Consider the following 18,300-nt stretch of genomic DNA (forward strand, 5'->3'; position numbering starts at 1 on the left):
TCCCATATATTCTATTTTTTAAAGAGTAAATGCAGTATATTCTTACCTTTTTAACTCCCTTCTTGTAATTTGTGAGGCTCCCAAATGTATTTAAAACGAAATGTTCTTGATCCTGTTTCTTTTGTCCAGGTGCACGTTGGAGGCAGCGTGGCGGCCCTGGGCGGTAAGCTGTACGTGTCCGGTGGTTATGACAATACCTTTGAGCTGTCGGACGTGGTGGAGGCGTTCGACCCGACCACCCGCTCATGGACTCTTGCCGGTCGGCTCCCTCAGCCCACCTTCTGGCACGGCAGCGTCAGCATATTCCGCCAGTTCATGCCCCAAGTGTCCAGTGCATTTGAACTCACCGAGATACCCGAGTCGAACGTCATCCACCTGCATCGGCACCATCGCCACCAAGCGCTGCACAATCTCAACAACAACATCAACCAGAACCAGAACCGGGATGTGAACCCAGCACGCTGAGGTGGGACCGAGAAAAGCCTGTTCCATATTTCAATCTGTTTGTCTATTGACTGGGTGAGGGAAAGTAAGTAAGTAAGTAAGTAAAAGTTTATTTATATAGCGCCCTTCGCAGTACGAATACACAGAGTGCTTTACAATAAAAACAATAAAAACAGTACAACATCATCAATATCATCATGTTAAGCATAGCAGCAAGGTGCAGAAGCCAGTGCTACATTACAAATTGCAGGTGCATTACCTCCAGTACACAAGACTTTTGAGCAGTCACAAACGCAGTAGAAGAAACCAACAAACAATAAATTAAACATAGAGAGCAGAAAACCGATAACACACAGAAACCTAACCCAGAAATGCCTGTTTGTAGAGATGTGTTTTAGCTGATTTCTGAAGCTATTTTCGGACTGAGCTGCTCTCAACACCTGCGGAAGTGTGTTCCACAGGCGTGGGGCCACTGCAGCAAAGGACCGATCGCCTTTTGTTTTTAATCCTGTGCGGCACTGCCAGGAGCCCCTGGTCAGCTGACCGTAAGGACCGGCTGGGGGTGTGCTGTATGATGAGGTCATGTATATAACTGGGGGCGAGGCCGTGTATGGACTTAAAGGTAAAGAGAACTTTGTACTGGATCCTGTACTGGATTGGTAACCAGTGTAGGGCAGCCAGTATAGGGGTAATGTGACACGATTTCTTTGACCTGGTGAGTAATCTGGCAGCTGCATTTTGAACCAGTTGGAGGCGGTTTATGGATGCCTGGTTTAGACAGGTGAACAGTGAGTTGCAATAATCCAGTCTGGAGGATACAAAGGCATGTATAGCCATTTCCATCTCAGAGTGGGCGATGATGGAACGCAATTTTGCGATGTTTCGCAGGTGGAAAAAGCAATTGCGACTCAGAGTCATGACGTGTTTATCCAGCAGCATTGCCTGGTCAAAATGAATACCGAGGTTTTTGATGGTTGGGTGGACATTATTTTTGAGAGGGCCCAGATGTTCTAGTACCCTGGCTCTGGTGCCATCGGAGGCGATGACCAACACCTCGGTCTTGGTTGCATTTAACTGCAGGAGGTTGTTAGCCATCCAACCCCCGATGGCGGCTAAACACTCCATCAGGATGCTGAGGGACTGCATATGCTCCGGTTTAAAAGAGCAAAGCAGCTGGATGTCGTCAGCATAAAGGTGGTATGTGATGCCAGGTGAAAGGCCCGGTGGTTCTCACTGTGGGAGAGACGGCCCCGAATGTATTCTAAAGTTAAGGGAAACACCCACCTTCAATTTGAAGTGAGTTAGTCCTCAGGGTCGGGTTGGGCTCAATCAGAATTAGTTTGTAGGATGTGCTGTCTGACCATGTTGGAGATCCAGTGTTCTTTTGTTGTTCTGAACAGCTCCACTTCTTGGCCATCAAAATGAGGTATGGGGATAACGTTGACACTCTTTTTTTGGAAAAGCATTCCCTGTGCTGCACTTGTTTGTTGACATGAAAAGTGACAACAATAGTCAAAAAAGAGAGTACCTCAACACGGCTAAACAATCATGGCGTGGGAATGTTGGATGGTCGATTTTGGGAAGTTACATGCGTGGGAGGTTGCATACTGGCAGCTTCTTCCTGGACGTCTTTTTGTCTTTTAAAACCAAAATAGACACTTTCAATACTGCATTCATGCACCTTTGTGTAAAAAGTATATTTTCTTCTAGTGCAGAGTCTTCCTTGCTTCATGTTGGTCCATAAAGCAGTGACGGGTTTATAACTTTCCCCCGACGACAGAGAGCAGAACAAGAACACGTGACTGATTGGTAGCTGCTGTGGTTGTTTCCCTAAGAGCAGCACACAGGCGCCAACTAGCAAAGTGTTTGTGTCCTGTAATATTTGTTCAGAAACAGCAATAATCTGTTGACATTCCAAAAACGACAGTTATCACAATTGACAAAAAAGTAGGGCCGTACAGGAGAGTTTGAAGCTTCAGAGCTTCGTTCATAACGAGGACATTTTCATTTGAAATCAACATTCGAATGCCGCGCAGCTGTTTATTTTTTTTGCGTCTATTCGTTGTGTTAAACCCCGTATTGTCTTCACAGTTGCAGATAAAGATTATGCAACACTAATATTATAACTCCAGAGCATTAAGTCCAAGTGTTACAATTGAATTGAAATTCTATCCATATTTGTTGTCATTTTCCCTGGAGTCAAAAAGAGGTACGCTCTCCCGCATGCCAAACACAAAGGGGCATGCAGCTGTTTGGACAGCGAGAAATTACATTAGTTTGACAACAACAATACAATCGTCATAAAACATGACAGCACGGTGGCGCAGTGGTTAGCACTGTCGCCTCACAGCAAGAAGGTCCTGAGGTTGAATCCGGTCGTTCGTTCCAAGGTCCTTTCTGTGTGGTTTGCATGTTTCCTCGTGTCTGGTTTCCGTTTCCTCCGGGTCCTCTCGGTTCCCCACCATCCATAAGACATGCACCGTCAGGGGGTTTGGAATGAGTGTGTGGTGTGTGGTGGTGGCGGGAGGGGGCCGAGGTGATTGATTGGCTGCTTTCCGTCAGTCTGCCCCCTGATGTATGGCTGATGGCCGACCACGTGTGTGTGTGACTGACTGATGACTGTGGACTCTGGGACTCTGTATGCCTTGACTTGGATGTTGACATGCCTTGAGATAAATTATTATTATTATGACGACAGAATGTGGAAGCGCCATTTTAAAAACTAAAATAGAAGCTTGAAATGTTAAAAAAGGCATTTGGTGCCGGACTACTAAACAGAAAAATGGCTTGATGAGATGGATGGAAATATCTTGGACTCTTAAGTGTCACGGGATTTCAGAAGTGTTGCATGTGGTAATGTATACCGGGGTGGATATTCTGCTGCTAGCGATAATTAGGCATCTCCTCGCGTCACTCCTGACTCTTTAACCGGACTCCATCAGCATGTTTAACCACCGGTCAAAGCTGCATGAAGAATTTTCCTTAATAATTGTATTTACGGACATTTCATTGTTTTGTATGTTTATTTAAAGATATATTTGCTGTGGTTGCTCAAGATGTCGTCGCCTTTCAGTTGCATGAAGAAAGTAATGCTTCGTAAATGTGGGCGACGGGTCGCCAGTAACTGGAAGTGTAAAAGAATCTCAATCTGTTATCATGTAATGTCGCTTTAGTGGTTTTATGGTATTGTTTATGCATCGTTTTTATCATTGTCTGAGTTTTCATACGTTTGATGTTAAAACAATTTTGTAACCTCACATACTATGTTTGTAAAATGTTTACAATTTGGTTCCCGTAAATTAAACTGCAGGCTGGAGTCCCATTTGATGAGCTCTTAGCAGGTTACTAATGAACTTCTTATAAACAATAGACAGTAGTTGCAGCTGAGTGTGAACATATTTTTTATAAATAGCAAGAGGAAGCTAATGTGTACACCAAAAATATATATATAACTTGTGCAGTGTTTTCATTCCAATTATTTATTTATATACATAATTTGAACAAATAAAATAACTTTCAGTGTCTTCATTCCAATTAAGGCGCGACTGTTGAACATTTGTATGAACAGACATGTGAGTGGCAGCGATCTCACCGTTAAGGCAGTCAGTATATTTCCCACAATAACAGTTTATTACAGATGTTCCAGAGGCTGACTGCAGTGGGCTCATTGATAAAAGGGGGCTCAATCAAAAAAAGACACCGTTTCACATTCATGCATCCTTCACCCGCATGCAGCTCATTTACAGTCGACTACCATTATTTGCCGCTCTTCTTCTCTTGCGTGGTTGTAAAGATGGCAGTCGCCGACTGTCAATCATCTTTGGAACCGTCAGACCAAACGTCCGTCCATCACAAGGAGCTGCTTCTCAAGCGGTCTCCACAGTAACGTCCACTCTGAGCAGGTTGCACACCGTCTCTGGTCTTGCAGTCCTCAGGTCTCCGTCTCTGGTATCTTCTCGACCATTTCTACCATATCCATCGTGGACTCGTACGCCTCGGCGACCAGCGGCGTTTGCTGCAAGACGTCTGGCACAGAGAAGCACTCCACCGCCTCGACGTGCCCCAGGTTCTGGCCGGACGCCCCCTCCGCCTCCTCCTCCGTGACCGCGCTGCTGGACTCCATCATCACACTCACTATGCAACTCGACGTGAGGCCCGTCCCAGAGTCGTTCTCCACGCTTGTGACTTCCTGTCCGTCGGCGGTCTCCTCTAGGATCAGCGCGTCTTGCGCTTCCTTCGTTGCTTCGTTCTCGCCGTCCACTTCCTGCACGATGACGTTCCTCAGTTTTCTCTGCCGGGGGTTGTAGTTCTCAGTGCGTTTGTGGATTTGAATGTGTCGTCGCAGGTGTGCCTGGAAGAGGAAGCGTCATAGAGATGTGAGGGTCAAAATCAGTCAATAAATGTATTCGTCAATGAACAGACTATTAATAATTCAATATTAATATTTGTAATTTTCAAGACAAACACCGATTGGACTTTTTGTGAACTGAAGGATTTTCGTTTTGTTTTTGGATGTACATTTTCTTAATGGATTTCAAACTTAAAAGAAACCTCCACATAATAAGAACATTAAATACACAAATGACCAAAATAAATAAGAATTAAAAACTTGGATACCCATATACGCCCATATTTTATCAAGAAAGTGATAAATTAATTACTTCAAAATGATCTTTTAACCAGAGATACATGATACAGTGTTAGCAACGGTAAGGCCTTTAACCAAAATAGCCTCTCGAATCTGAATATTTTATGTTGTTCTCCATCTTCTGCAATAGTATAAACTAGTGTGTCGCAGAATAAGAGTTACCAAAGGTGTGAATAATCGTTTAAAGCCCTTCTAGGAAGCCTACCTGTCGGGTAAACTTGTAGCCGCAGTCGATGCACTCAAACTTCCTCATGCCCTTATGGCGGCGCAGGTGAACACGAAGTTGCTCTCTCGCTGATCGAGGCAAACACCACAAGAGGAACACGTTAGTGAGTGCTCATAGAGAGGTCATATTACCCACCATAACTCATGCATTTACATTTGATATTGCTTGATCTCACTTTTTCATGTATACACAGTTTTCACAAAATGTTTAATCATGGAAATTTAGATAGATAGAAAGAGCAGGCTCAAGCACTGGTCTCAAGCCTACTTGAGGATCTGGGTAGGGTTCTCTGATATACACATGTACATACATAAATACATGGTGAACTAATCTTACATTAGGTTGTTCAGCTGTAGTAAGACAGCATTGAAGGCCTAGGTAGAAAATGCACGGCCCGCCACTGCATACAGGACTGTCTCAGAAAATTAGAATATTGTGATAAAGTTCTTTATTTTCTGTAATGCAATTAAAAAAACAAAAATGTCATGCATTCTGGATTCATTACAAATCAACTGAAATATTGCAAGCCTTTTATTCTTTTAATATTGCTGATTATGGCTTACAGCTTAAGAAAACTCAAATATCCTATCTCTAAATATTAGAATATCATGAAAAAGTATACTAGTAGGGTATTAAACAAATCACTTGAATCGTCTAATTAACTCGAAACACCTGGAAACACATTTTCAAATGTTTGATTTTGTTTTGCTGTTATAAATCTTTTTTTTTACTTGGTCTGAGGAAATATTCAAATTTTATGAGATAGGATTTTAGAGTTTTCTTAAGCTGTAAACCATAATCAGCAATATTAAAAGAATAAAAGGCTTGCAATATTTCAGTTGATTTGTAATGAATCCAGAATGCATGACATTTTTGTTTTTTTAATTGCATTACAGAAAATAAAGAACTTTATCACAATATTCTAATTTTCTGAGACAGTCCTGTATATGTATATATATATATATATCTTACCTTTGAAGGTTTTGCCACATATCTGGCAACAGTGGGGACGGCCCTCCTCGTGTTTGCTGGCCTTGTGGCGGACGAGGGCGCCTTTCTCCGTGAAGCGTTGCTCACACACATCACAGCTAAAAGGACGCTCGCCAGTGTGTGTCCGGTGGTGTTTATCTAGACTGGCTGGTATTAAAAAGACAAAATTGATTCATACAATACACACAAACGCACATATATCATTTATATATATATATACACATACATTCATATTTATAAATATATATACACACACACATTATTTATATTTGTTAATCTAACCCAGGGAGTTTCAAGGTCTGTCAAAAACTAAATTGACTGCAACACAAAAAAAGATATTGAAATTGGTGGATAATCATGTAATCATGCTCTAAATAGTGTAACTACAATTCCCATTTGTTTTATATTCTCTTTGTGGATTTATGGGATGTTTATTCCAGCATCGTTGTGTTCACAGTGATGAAGGCGGCAGGATGGCTGGTACCTTGCGTCCTGAAGGTTTTGCCACACAGGTGGCATTGGTAGGGCCTCTCACCACTGTGTATACGCAGATGCATGTTCAGGTTGTTCTTCTGTGAGAATGCATGGCCACATACGTTACAGACAAAGGGGCGCTCGTTCCTGAAAAACAAAACAGAAAAAGACACTCAGACATTCTGCACAAATGCGATCACAGTTGAAAACTAATTTGATCAAATGTTATTTAATAGGCATGTGGTATAGAGCTGTTGGGTACCTGTACTGTGATAACACCAGACATGTTCCCGTACCTGTGAATGGCTTTAATATGCATCTGCAGGCCATTCCGACTCGAGGCTCGATGGCCACATTCCTCGCACACGAACGGCTTTTCGCCTCGATGTTTGGCTGATTCGTGCACACGCAGCTCTGTCCGGGTTAAGAAGGTTTTGGGGCACTGAGGACACTGAAAAGTTTTTTAAAATAAGTAAGAAGCATAAAATCACTCTTTCCTGTCGGTACATCACCAGTAGGTAATGGTCTCGTTGAAATGCAGTCAAGACAACGTACTGCATGTGGTTTGGGATGACCATGGACCTTCATCATGTGCATTGACAAGTTTTTCTTGTGCATAAATTGTTCAGGACACGTTGAACACTGAAAAAAATGACACCATGTGAATAATATTTGTAAAAATTCATTTTAGATTTAATGTAATGATGCTGTGCTTGTATGGGGTCAGATCAGTCTCAATAATTGCAAATGAATGCAAAGAGACACACAAATACGCAGAGAACAATTCAAAAATATATTCCAATGCACATGTAAATAAATTACGATTCATATAAATGTAAAAGAAAAATCACAAATATATTTCTGCATTACTATGTGGATTTGTCTATTTGTTTGTGGATCGCTACACATTTGTGCACAGATGTTTGAGACTCCCCTGCCGGCTCAATCCGTAAATGCGTTTAAAAAAAGAATAGAACTATCTGTAGCCAACAGACGTCGCCCTCATTTTCAACCAATCACATGAGCGTCATTCGCTTCATTCCTGCCTTAGAGGGGCGGGGCTTATCTCCGCATATTTGGGTTTTTTCTTTTACATTTCTATAAATCCTCATTTATTTGCATCAGAAGGTATTTGTGAATCGTTCTGTGTGCATTTGTGAATCTGTGTGTTTGCATGTGTGAGTCTCTCTGTGTGCATTTGTAATTATTCAGACTGATCTGACCCCATATGCTTGCTCTGTGTTTATTACCTTGTGGGGCATATCTCCTGTGTGGGACACGACGTGCAAACGTAGCTCTTCTTTTCCGTTAAATGTTGAAGAGCATGTCACGCAGGTGTACGTCTGTCATTTTAACACACAGCACAAAGAAAATAAGGTTTAAAACACTTTCTAGGATCAAACTTGATATTGAAGACAGAGTTCAGAGATACTCACCTGTACCTTGGCACAGTCTCTGATCTCATGGAGCAGAAGATTCTCCTTCCTGAAGTACCTCTTCCCACACTTGAGGCACCCAAAGGGCCTCTCCCCTGTGTGCCGCCTGCGGAAGGAGAGACATTGGTGGCTATTCTTCCAACAGTTGTTTGAAGTGAAAATACCCACGTTTGTATACCTGTTGTGGACTTTAAGATAGTATTTGCTCTTGAAGGATTTTTCGCAGACGGGACACTGCACGGAATCCTTCTTGGAGTCTTCTTCCACAGCCTCACCATTCTCGTGTTGGTCCGTTTTACTCTGGACTTTGCACTTCCGTGCCGTTGATGTTGACGGGGCTGAGGAAATCGGCTTCTCAACCGGAACATACTCCTCATCTGTGTCCTCAGCGATCCCCTCAAAATCCCCCATATCGTCCTCTTCTTCTTCTTCTGCCTCCAATCGCTGGCTAACGCCGTTGTCATTTATGTCAATCTGCAAATAGCAAAATTCAAGTGTCAAAAAAAGTGTCATCATTCGCACTTGCAGTTACGTGGAGCACATTTTTTTTTACCTCAGTTTTACCAGTTGACTGATCTGGGTTTTTGTTCCCCTCGACATCATCACCTCTTTCTGTCTCCATGGGAATAAGCAGAGCCTTCTTGCTGACTTTTTCAGGGGCTGTAACATCTGTGGTGGGACCCTGCACAGTCACCAGTCGCGTGGGGCCCTTCACTACACGACCAGAGCGGGTGGTGGTGGTGGTGGTGGTGGTGGTCGCAGTGCTACAATTGGCTGTGGCAGTATCACAGCTGGACTCAACTTTTGTGATTGTAAGCAAGTTCTCTTCTTTGACTGAACAGTAAGGGGTCGTATCTGATGGACACTTTCTAGGTCTGCCTCTTTTGCGCTTGAAAGGCACAGGATCCACAGAGGTTTCCTTAAACTGCTGACAGAGGGTGAGTGCTTCTGGCACACACAGGCTGGCCGCTGCATGCTGCACCTTCTCGAGGTTGTCGGGTTCCAACTTCAGCTCTCCGGTGTAGACAAAGTTGAGGAGCAGCTCCAGGCCGTCGCTGGGACACTCCTGCAGCAAGAACTCCATGCACGATGCAGCGGGCATGTTGGACTGTTGGAACAGTTCACTGAAACAGGCGAGGATGTTGCGATGGGCCAAGTGGACCACCCCGCCTCCGACATTTAACACAGCATCACAAAACCTCCCGAGTGCCCTCTGCTGGTTCAGGGAGGACAGGACACGCAGTGCATGGTTGCTCTCTGCTGCAGGCATCCCTGCGGTTTCACTGAAGTCTGCTGCTGAATGAGACACAAGGAACATTATTCTGTATTTATATAAAGTCACTTTACTTGCTATTTGTAACCTTCAATACACAATGCACAGACACAGTTTAGATTAGGGCTGCAAACAGCGACCACTGTCTAAAAAAATAATCTATTTAGCTTAATTTTCCTGGACATTACATAGCTGTTTATTGTGTGTTTTTTCATCTCTGTTAGCTTAATGTCCTGGTTGTTGCTGTATATCTATTCTCTTAGAGCTCAACTATTCAATTAGTCAATTAACAGAACTAACATAACAATTATTTTAGTTATTCATTAATTTTGTATTCATATCGTTTGCCTTATACATAACAGAATATCTCTGAGTTTTTAACTGATGGTCCAATGAAATAGGTCTAATCAATATTGAAAATAATCGTTGGTTGCATTGTATTGCCAGACGTAAGTTAAGACAAATTAATATAAGATCTAACTTTATTTTTCCCAAGGGAAATGGTCGTTTAGCTGTTGCAATACAAAGTAGGAGAGAGTAAAATATATAGTGAAAATATAGACTATAACATATGAAATATCAACGGTGCAAATCCCAAATGCACGCAATGGACCCTAATAACGTTAGGGGCCATATATGTATGAGAAGTAACAATCATTCTAATACTGAAAATTTCACATCTATAACGCCAGAAATACGTGAACTTGTACAGAGTGCAATTGAAATGACCAAATAACAGGGCATACCTGTAACCTGAACCTTTTCAAATAAGGGTTTGATTATTTTGAAGAGATTGACATCACTTGCATGAGGTTAAGTTTCCTCGTTTTACAAGTTAAGATAACTAAATTACATGTGCGTCAGTGATAACTACATTCAATATATTGATTCTATAAATTAAGTTTTCTCGTCGAGCTATATTTTCCTAGACTGCTCATTTGTGTGATGTTGACACTGATTGAAATTAAACATTTGCAAACCACGACCTACCCAAGTTACGCACCTCAACGTTTATTTCCTTGCACACATTTTAAGACGATCCCTTAGCGAGGTACGCACCTGACAGCTGCACTCTGAGACTCACATCTGCCAGATCGACGAAAACTGATTATTTACCTCTTATACTTTTAAGATGCACCTGCTTCGAATGCACTGCGAATAGGTTGAAACGTAGCAAAGCCGCTACATGCTTCGTTTTCGTTTCTTGTAGGGCCCTAAAAACTGTCGAAGGAAGTGGATGTGACGCTGTTTACGCGACCGAAATCCAGGGAAAGGTACTTGTTGTCCATTATTAAACATCCAAATGCACACCGGTAACACAATATAGCTCGCTTTATGATGATTACTTAAAGCTACATTCACTTTTATCAATTAATATCTGTATGTGAATAGGCAAAATACAATGTAGTAGTTTTGCCTTATAACACAAACGTAAATAATAAAACTCCGTGTTAAACCATAGTCGACCAGCCGGACGCGACGCCTGTGAGTGGCTCACACATGTAACGTTAAGGTAGCCTATTAGCACTGCCTTAGTAACAGAGAACTAGCTCTTTGGCTTCATTTTAACCCATCATAAATGTTCTCTATTTAATAAGAAAACTAAGAATCATCTCTACTGTTCCGTGTGGTTTTTTTTCACAAGCAGGGGTAAGTATTCTCCATCTTAGCGAACAGTTAGCATAGCTGTCAGGTAACTTCACGTCGTTTAAATGTCATTGTTGTCTGACAGCTAGTTCCTCTTAGTAATGTGTGCATGCAGGTTGTGTGTGTATTCATTGATCAGCCTCACATGTTGACAAACTAACATGCATTGTAAGAAGTATTCCGTGAAAGCGAACATTGGCTCGTGTTACGTTGCAGCGTGGTTAGCTTAGCTTCAAACTGCCTTCGATTTGCTGCAAGATCGAGCGAGCTGATTTAGTTTCACAAATAGTGACGTTATTGTCAGTGGCAACTGGCGTAACTTGGGTGCATTTAATGAAACACTGCACTTTATTGTATAGCTTTTTGAGCTGCATTTCATGTGTGAAAGGTGGTATTAAAATACTGTTTGTTATTAGCATTTGTATTAAGTTAAATGTCTTAACCAGTAACGCTTTAACCAAATCAGTTATTTAGTAAATGGTAATTTTCCTTGTTCGTGGAAATAACGCCTTCGTGACATTTGTCCTTTCCGATGCTAATTTGCTTGCCTCTGTCTTTGCAGCTTCTGTTTTACATCAGCACCCACATGAACAATAGTTGAATACAAGATCATGAAGGTGAATAAATCCAAATGGGTCAAGGGCCAAGCAAAATCTCTGAAGTGGAAGGATGTGAGGGGGAAAAGGTGCCGGCCTCCAGTCAGTTCCTCAGACCCCATCTCCAGTCCTGTTCTCATCAGAATGGCAAAGGAGCACCAGGCATTTGTGAAGAAAAAGCCCACCATCAAGAGATTGAAAAGTAAGGCTAAGCCTATCGTTGACGCAAAGAAACACAACCCTCAGTCTGGATCAAAGAAATCTCACGCACATGCTAATGGAGGTTCAGTGTTAAGAATGAACGACAAGTCAAATAACTCAGAGGAATGGAAGAAGTATTCCAAGTCCATTCATAGGAACGGTGTGGAGACCTCGGCTGACATGGAAGATGTAAGCTTGGGGAGAATGGAGGCAGAGTCTCTCCATCACTGTGCAGAGAGAGATGATCGACAAAACCATGCAGTACTTGTTATGCAGAAGGATCAGGTATGCTCCGGGATATTTTCATAAAGATCTGAGAACAGTTATGACTCGATGTTTTTGACTCATGTTTTATCCATTTATTTGACTGAGCATTACATTTACTCACCTGCAGACCCTGTGTTTCCGTGGGAAGTGCCTTTTGACTTGTCTTTATGGACGAGTAGAAGTGATGGGGTTCACCATTGAAGAAGGCCAACAGTCCTATCCACTCTTCTCCCCAGCCTCACATTGTCCACTGACCATTAGAGCTCTGGAAAGCTCTGACCAGACCAGAGATGAAACAACGGAGGCATTACCCATTCTCAAAAAATATCTGCAACTAGGTAAATGCATAAAAAGGCTATTCTGCTATAAGAGAGTTATGTAATCATTGTATATTCATTTTTGCATGTTTGAGTTTAAGAATTATTTTGTGACACAATGCTAATGTGTTAATTTTTTTCTTAAACCCTTTTTTAAATGTGTGTCTCGCAGCATCATGGAAGAAGTTGCTCAAAAAGGTTACATCACACTCATCCATCATCCTACTGGAGCCCATGGAGACGCCTATGACACGCTTTCTGTCAAGCTTCACAGATCTTAGTGAATTGTTCAGCCCCCTGATAGTGAGTTCACGGATATTTGTACATTAAGCTCTTATCAATATTTACAAAATCACAAAAAGTTAAACTATATTGAGTTTGTAATCGAGCTGTAATCAGGAGACGATGAAGAAATAGGCTGCATTTTTGTTGTATAGGTCATTTTAAAACGTCAGTCTTGCACATGTCTAACAGAAGCTTTTCTACTTGTAGAGTGAACTCATGTCAGCTGTTCTCGACACTCCACTCAATGGTCTGGGTATGATTCCCCTCGGCAAAGCCATCGAGGGCCTGACAATGTCAAAGAGCTTCAGAGATGGCCTTAACACGGTTGTCAGCGCATGCAGAGGTAAGCACCTTTTAGACAAGCGACTTTACATATATTGGCCTCATGTCTTCAAAAGTTTAAATGCACACAGAGAAATTAAAAGTATGTTGTTGAACTTCATAAAGATCACTGATACATTTCTCAGAAAACGTGTAAGCAGTAAGAAGTTAAAGTCTGTTTTTAACTTCTGTTCACTTAATGCTTGTTTACTGACAGACATAAACTAGAAATATATTGTTTAATTATAAAATTGATAGGATGACGTCATGGTTGTCATTCATAGGAGAAATGGATGGTTGTGCGGTCATCCTTGTTTGTGGTACCAAGAATGTGGGCAAATCAACGTTCATCCGCACCCTCATCAATAACCTACTAAATCAGTAAGTTGTCATTCTTATTTAGATAACATTTTTCATATTGATATGTTAGATTTAGCGTGATCTGGTGTTTCATATACTTATGATTTTTGTGTGATGAGACATAAAATGCCTTGAGGTCATTACTGCCTCTCTTTTTTTTTTTTTTTTTTTTTACATCAAAGTAGTCCTCAGTGTTATAGTACTCTAGCTAGGTCTCGGCCTTGAGACATGTTAACACTATTTCTTTGAAGGTGAAGTCTGTTTTGAGATGGTATGTTTGAATGTTTTTCATATATAACTAATTGTGTGTCTGTAGCACTGCGAGTGTCGATTATTTGGAAGGTGACCTCGGCCAAACCGAGTTCACTCCCGCTGGTTGCCTGTCTTTGTCGACTGTCAGAGGACCACTTCTGGGTATGTTTTTAATCCTCTTTACACTGGGAATTCTGGAAAATGCTATAAATCACTTTAACAGAATTGCATTGTTCAGCAACGGCTTGAGTGCTTTACTTGTCAGCTTTTCTCATTTACATAAACTGCAAGAGTGAAAATAAATCTCGGAAACATTAGGGATGTTATGTTGTGAAACATTTACATGACAGACGCATGGTTCAAAGTATCCTTTTATTATGTATTGAAGTCAAAGTGTTTAACCCTTGTGTTGCCTTAGGGTCATTTTGACCCGACTCAATATTACACCCTCCCCCCGCCTTTGGGTCATTTTGACCCGATTCAATGTTTCACCCTCCTGTTACCTTTATATTTACTAACATATTTTACCCTTTGGGTTCAATTTGACGCCAGCAATTAAAACCTCCAGAAAATTATTAGAATTAATATTGTTTTCCAAGTTTAAGTGTGAGGCACTTTATGTTTGTTTGTTGACTACCGAAAGAACACCGACATTAAACATTGAATGGGGTCAAATTAAGCCTAAGGCGGGGGGAGGGTGTAATATTGATTCGGGTCAAAATGACCCTAAGGCAACACAAGGGTTAAAAGAAATATTTTGGGACATAAGCGTGTTTGCTTTCTCGCTCCATCGAACCAGAACAAATTCCGCCTTCCAGCTCATAAGAAACTTACTAATTAAAAAGTAATATGGTTATGGGGTTTGGTGCCGGACTCTTTCTTGGCTGTAGCGCCATATTCCATATTTTCCTGACAAAAAGACTAATAATAATATTTTCCAAAGCGTGAAACGGTTCTTTCATTATGTATCTGAACTGTTCTCTCCATGTGGGATTAGTAGACTAACCAGAGTTATTTTCCAGGTCCTCCTTTCACTCATCAGTCTCCACCAGAGCACATGATCTACTATGGCCATCCGTCATGCGAGACAGACTTAGAACGCTACCTGGAATCCCTTAAATCCTTGTGGTGTAGACGGTCCCGGACCAGAGTGACTCCCATCATTATCAACACCATGGGCTGGGTCAAAGGTCAGCTCAAACTACCCTCTGTGACAGAATATGAAGAACTATACTCGCTGTAATCAGTTTCTGAACGCGCGCTTGTTTTGTGGCTGTCCACAGGATTTGGATTTCAGCTGCTAGTGGACATGATCCGCTTCCTCCCAGTCTCGCATGTCATCCAACTCAGTCATGGCGGTACCAACCAGTGCCCCGCCGTCACTCCGGAGTTCATGAAGACGGCACACGGCTGCCAAACGCGCCCACCGGCCCAGACCGCTCTGGCCGAGATCACGGAGAGCAACAGTCCCCCCAGAAGTTTCACTCACCTCATTTTAGAATCTGAGTTTCAAGGAGTGGGCCGCCAAGGAACAGCGTAAGTCCGCCATCATCATCAACCAGTGTTGGCATTTACATGCAAAACATTGTGATGACATCATGTTCTGTCTGCATTGTATTTGACAGAAAACACCAGCGTACTAATGAGCACAGAGAGCTGTCATTGCTGGCCTACCTGAGTCAGCTGCAGTCTCCTGACAACGGACCAATTAAACCTCTACACAGCCTCACCCCATACCAGGTACGTGAGTCGAGATGCCGTTATCGTCATCGTCTTCGCGAATGCAAATGATAACTTATACAGGGTTCGTACGCTCATGGAAAACCTGGAAGAGTCATGGAATTTGGGCGACTACGGGTCAGTGGTTAGCAGCTCCGTCTTTCAATCAGGGGGTTGGAGGTTCAATCCCCGCCCTAGTCGATGTGTCCTTGAGCAAGACACTTAACCCTGAATTGTTCCCTGTAGTTGCGTCTACAGTGTATGAATGTAACAGGATTGTAAGTCTCTTTGGATAAAAGTGTCAGCTAAATGTAATGTAATTTGTAAATGGTTATTTCCAGGCCTGGAAAATCCCTGGAGAAAAAAAAATCCCCACAGTTTTGGAAAAGTCCTGGAAATTAGTTATTTTAATATTCTGCATTTACGCTGAGGTTTAAATAATGAATATGCTTTTAAAAGAATGACGCTCGAAATATAAGCCGGCATACGGTCTCATACTCGCACATTTCTCGCGCTGCAAGTGAACGCGCCTTAAATGAAAAGACGTAAATGTTTATTCTTTTACTCAAACTATTGTCTCATTCATTTTTTGTCATTCAAGGTTATACTGTAAGCTTTGGAATTCTCATTGTTTAGATACTAAATGTTTTCTTTTTCACTTTCACTTTTTCATGTATGCACTGAGATTTGAGTGATGTCGAATCACAGATTCGTTGGAGGATCATGGCGCTCATGTCTGAAACATAAAACCAGAGCTAAAAACTGATTCGCTGAGCTTGAATACTAAAAGCAGGGAACGTTTGCTGGCCTGTGCAAGGCTATGTGCTAAGCTGTGTCTTCCCTGTGTTTTATAAGAAAGTAACCGCTCCCCCTCTGGCTCATAGGTGCCCAACACAGCAGTGGCTTTAGGTGTGCTCCATTGTGAGGTTGCGCCCAGTCACATGTTTTATGCTGCCAATGCGAGTCTGGTGGGTCTCTGCTGCCTGGGGGAGAAGGTCTCCAGCAGGGGAGGTCCAGTCCTGCTGTCCAAGGCTCCCATCTGCCCATGTGTGGGCTTCGGTACGCATCTGCCTGGCCTGTGTTATGAATGATCAAATCCTTTCACTGTTGTTTTTTAAAAATATTCCTTATTGTTTTTCATTCCACAGACATAACTGTTTTATGTGTAAAAAATAATATATTTCTAGTAACTTTAAAGCTGTCCGGTCTAACTTGTCAGCACCCATAAACGTAGGGAAGTCGTACGCTTTTCCAGTGACGACAATTGAGCACATTTGAATAAATGCTCAAATACTGAAATTACCATGAAGTTTACACCAAATAAACACACATTTCACGTTTTATATGTTTATATAGGCTATATGTGGACAAAAAAAAATATCGCAAAGATGAATTTTGTATGTCATTTAGTTGGGGTCAGTTACAACTCCGACAGCTCTGAGACCACTGATGAACAAACTAATCCCAAAAATCTGAACATTTTCTGTGGCGGACATCAATTTAAAAGCAGTTCTCTTCAGACTGGCACAAGTCAAAAAGCATCACGGTGGAAAAACACCTGGGGTCCCGGGAACGCCAAACCGAACATTAGGGTGGAGGTGAAGGCTCTTAACCGTTTACTCGAAATGCTCCAATTGATCAATGAATTGACTTGCTAACGTGTTCCAGGTGTGCTTCGAGGCATCGACATCGGGCGAGGTCTGTACTTTTTGCTGACGCCTGTAGCTCCCTCCATCCTACGTAAGGTCAATTGTCTCCTGTTGGGCGCGGTATTGCTGCCTTCCTGCATCCTCACCACACAGGTCAGAAGCCTGCTCTGTTGTTTCATAACACTTTACCCTGAAAAGACCGTCATTTGCCCGGCTTTGACATCGAAAGGGACATTTAAAGCTTACTCGTGGTACCTCTCGTCTCCGTTTCAGCCTGGCTTCGAAGGGGAGATGCCCTACGTCACTACAGACTACAGTTTCGATCTCACTGGTGCAGGAAAGCTGCGAGTCTTCAAGGGACTAACACGACCCAGTCACCTTGGGCCAAAATGACATTTCCGACGCTGCATTGCTGTTTACCTTCTTGACTGGTGTCTCACGCCACACCAGTCCAGATTGGCCTTTGAATGTACAGAACTGAGGTTGTGATGGACAGTTTTTTTTCCCCCTCAAGTTTCAGTCTGACGGAACAGCCAGTGTTACAGACTCTGCAGATTGCTGCTTTCAAGTTGCTGGACTTGCAACCTCCTACTGTACGTAGATATTAGATGACTGTGAAGAAGTGTCTGTGTTTTATGTCACATGGATAATAATATCACACTTTGTACTTGCAGTTGGTCTTTGATGTCTTTTTATTGTGTAGTTGGCATTCCAAAGCTGCAAATGAATACAACAACCTGCCAGATATTAAATGAGAAACCCCGTTTATTAAGACTTTGTGGTTTTCTTGTTTCCAAGTGTTATTTCAAAGAAACGATATGAAAATCATGTTATTACCGTGTGCAGTCTCAAGGGCGAGACCAAGCAGATTCAGACAGTAGTTCTTTAATTTATGATAATTGCATTATTGGATAACATTAACAGGGTGGGCAGTGAAGCAGCAATATTTCACCTGACGTTTTGTTTGATTATGAAGCCCATTTTGTCAGTGTTGTGCTTTAATGCCAGTGGGAGGATTAACAAAAGTTACTCTTTGTATTGTGGGTTAACTTCACATTAACTGCTGTACATTGTGTTATTAAAGGGATACAGAAGTGGTCCCGTTATCTTGGGTCACTCGATACGTTTTGTAAATGCGACATGTTTCTGTCTTCCTATGGAGGCCCATGTGGGATATAAGGGATCAAATGTAGGG

The 18,300-nt window shown here is 42.1% G+C and overlaps 3 protein-coding genes across 14 annotated transcripts in view; 2 read left to right on the forward strand and 1 right to left on the reverse strand.

Moving 5' to 3' along the window:
- The window catches only part of klhl21 (kelch-like family member 21), a 52,622-nt gene that overhangs the window by 15,600 nt on the left and 18,722 nt on the right, over positions 1-18,300 (forward strand). For 4 of the 6 annotated variants that reach the window (XM_056423343.1, XM_056423342.1, XM_056423341.1 and 1 more), the window contains exon 5: positions 130-630. In XM_056423343.1, the coding sequence (XP_056279318.1) occupies positions 130-465 (336 nt within the window). In that variant the 3' untranslated portion in view covers positions 466-630. Of the gene's footprint in view, positions 1-129; positions 631-10,701; positions 10,766-18,300 lie in introns of those variants that run through there. The other 2 variants (XM_056423345.1, XM_056423346.1) reach the window with 2 other exon arrangements.
- On the reverse strand, positions 3,829-10,685 carry zbtb48 (zinc finger and BTB domain containing 48). 6 transcript variants are annotated; one of them, XM_056423336.1, is made up of 10 exons: positions 10,608-10,685; positions 8,772-9,511; positions 8,219-8,692; positions 8,033-8,125; positions 7,338-7,424; positions 7,079-7,233; positions 6,793-6,929; positions 6,291-6,455; positions 5,298-5,386; positions 3,829-4,795 (listed from the first exon to the last, which is right to left on the reverse strand). In XM_056423336.1, exons 2-10 carry the CDS (start codon positions 9,486-9,488, stop codon positions 4,376-4,378), a joined length of 2,337 nt encoding a protein of 778 aa, XP_056279311.1. In that variant the 5' UTR covers positions 9,489-9,511; positions 10,608-10,685; the 3' UTR covers positions 3,829-4,375. The 6 variants fall into 6 exon arrangements, with proteins under 6 accessions (XP_056279311.1, XP_056279310.1, XP_056279308.1 ...); XM_056423335.1 differs by having other exon boundaries at positions 8,772-9,514; XM_056423333.1 differs by having other exon boundaries at positions 10,551-10,640.
- On the forward strand, positions 10,678-17,873 carry nol9 (nucleolar protein 9). Of its 2 annotated transcripts, none has more exons than XM_056423340.1 (13): positions 10,678-10,765; positions 11,701-12,220; positions 12,330-12,540; positions 12,692-12,822; positions 13,012-13,147; positions 13,410-13,506; positions 13,802-13,899; positions 14,760-14,927; positions 15,021-15,273; positions 15,363-15,477; positions 16,341-16,515; positions 17,125-17,258; positions 17,379-17,873. In XM_056423340.1, the coding sequence occupies exons 2-13, from the start codon at positions 11,750-11,752 to the stop codon at positions 17,496-17,498; spliced, it is 2,109 nt and encodes a 702-aa protein (XP_056279315.1). In that variant the 5' UTR covers positions 10,678-10,765; positions 11,701-11,749; the 3' UTR covers positions 17,499-17,873. The 2 variants fall into 2 exon arrangements, with proteins under 2 accessions (XP_056279315.1, XP_056279314.1); XM_056423339.1 differs by lacking the exon at positions 10,678-10,765 and adding an exon at positions 10,809-11,141.

The sequence above is a fragment of the Pseudoliparis swirei genome, chromosome 9 (assembly GCF_029220125.1).
Source record: "Pseudoliparis swirei isolate HS2019 ecotype Mariana Trench chromosome 9, NWPU_hadal_v1, whole genome shotgun sequence".
In the NCBI taxonomy this organism is placed as follows: domain Eukaryota; kingdom Metazoa; phylum Chordata; class Actinopteri; order Perciformes; family Liparidae; genus Pseudoliparis; species Pseudoliparis swirei.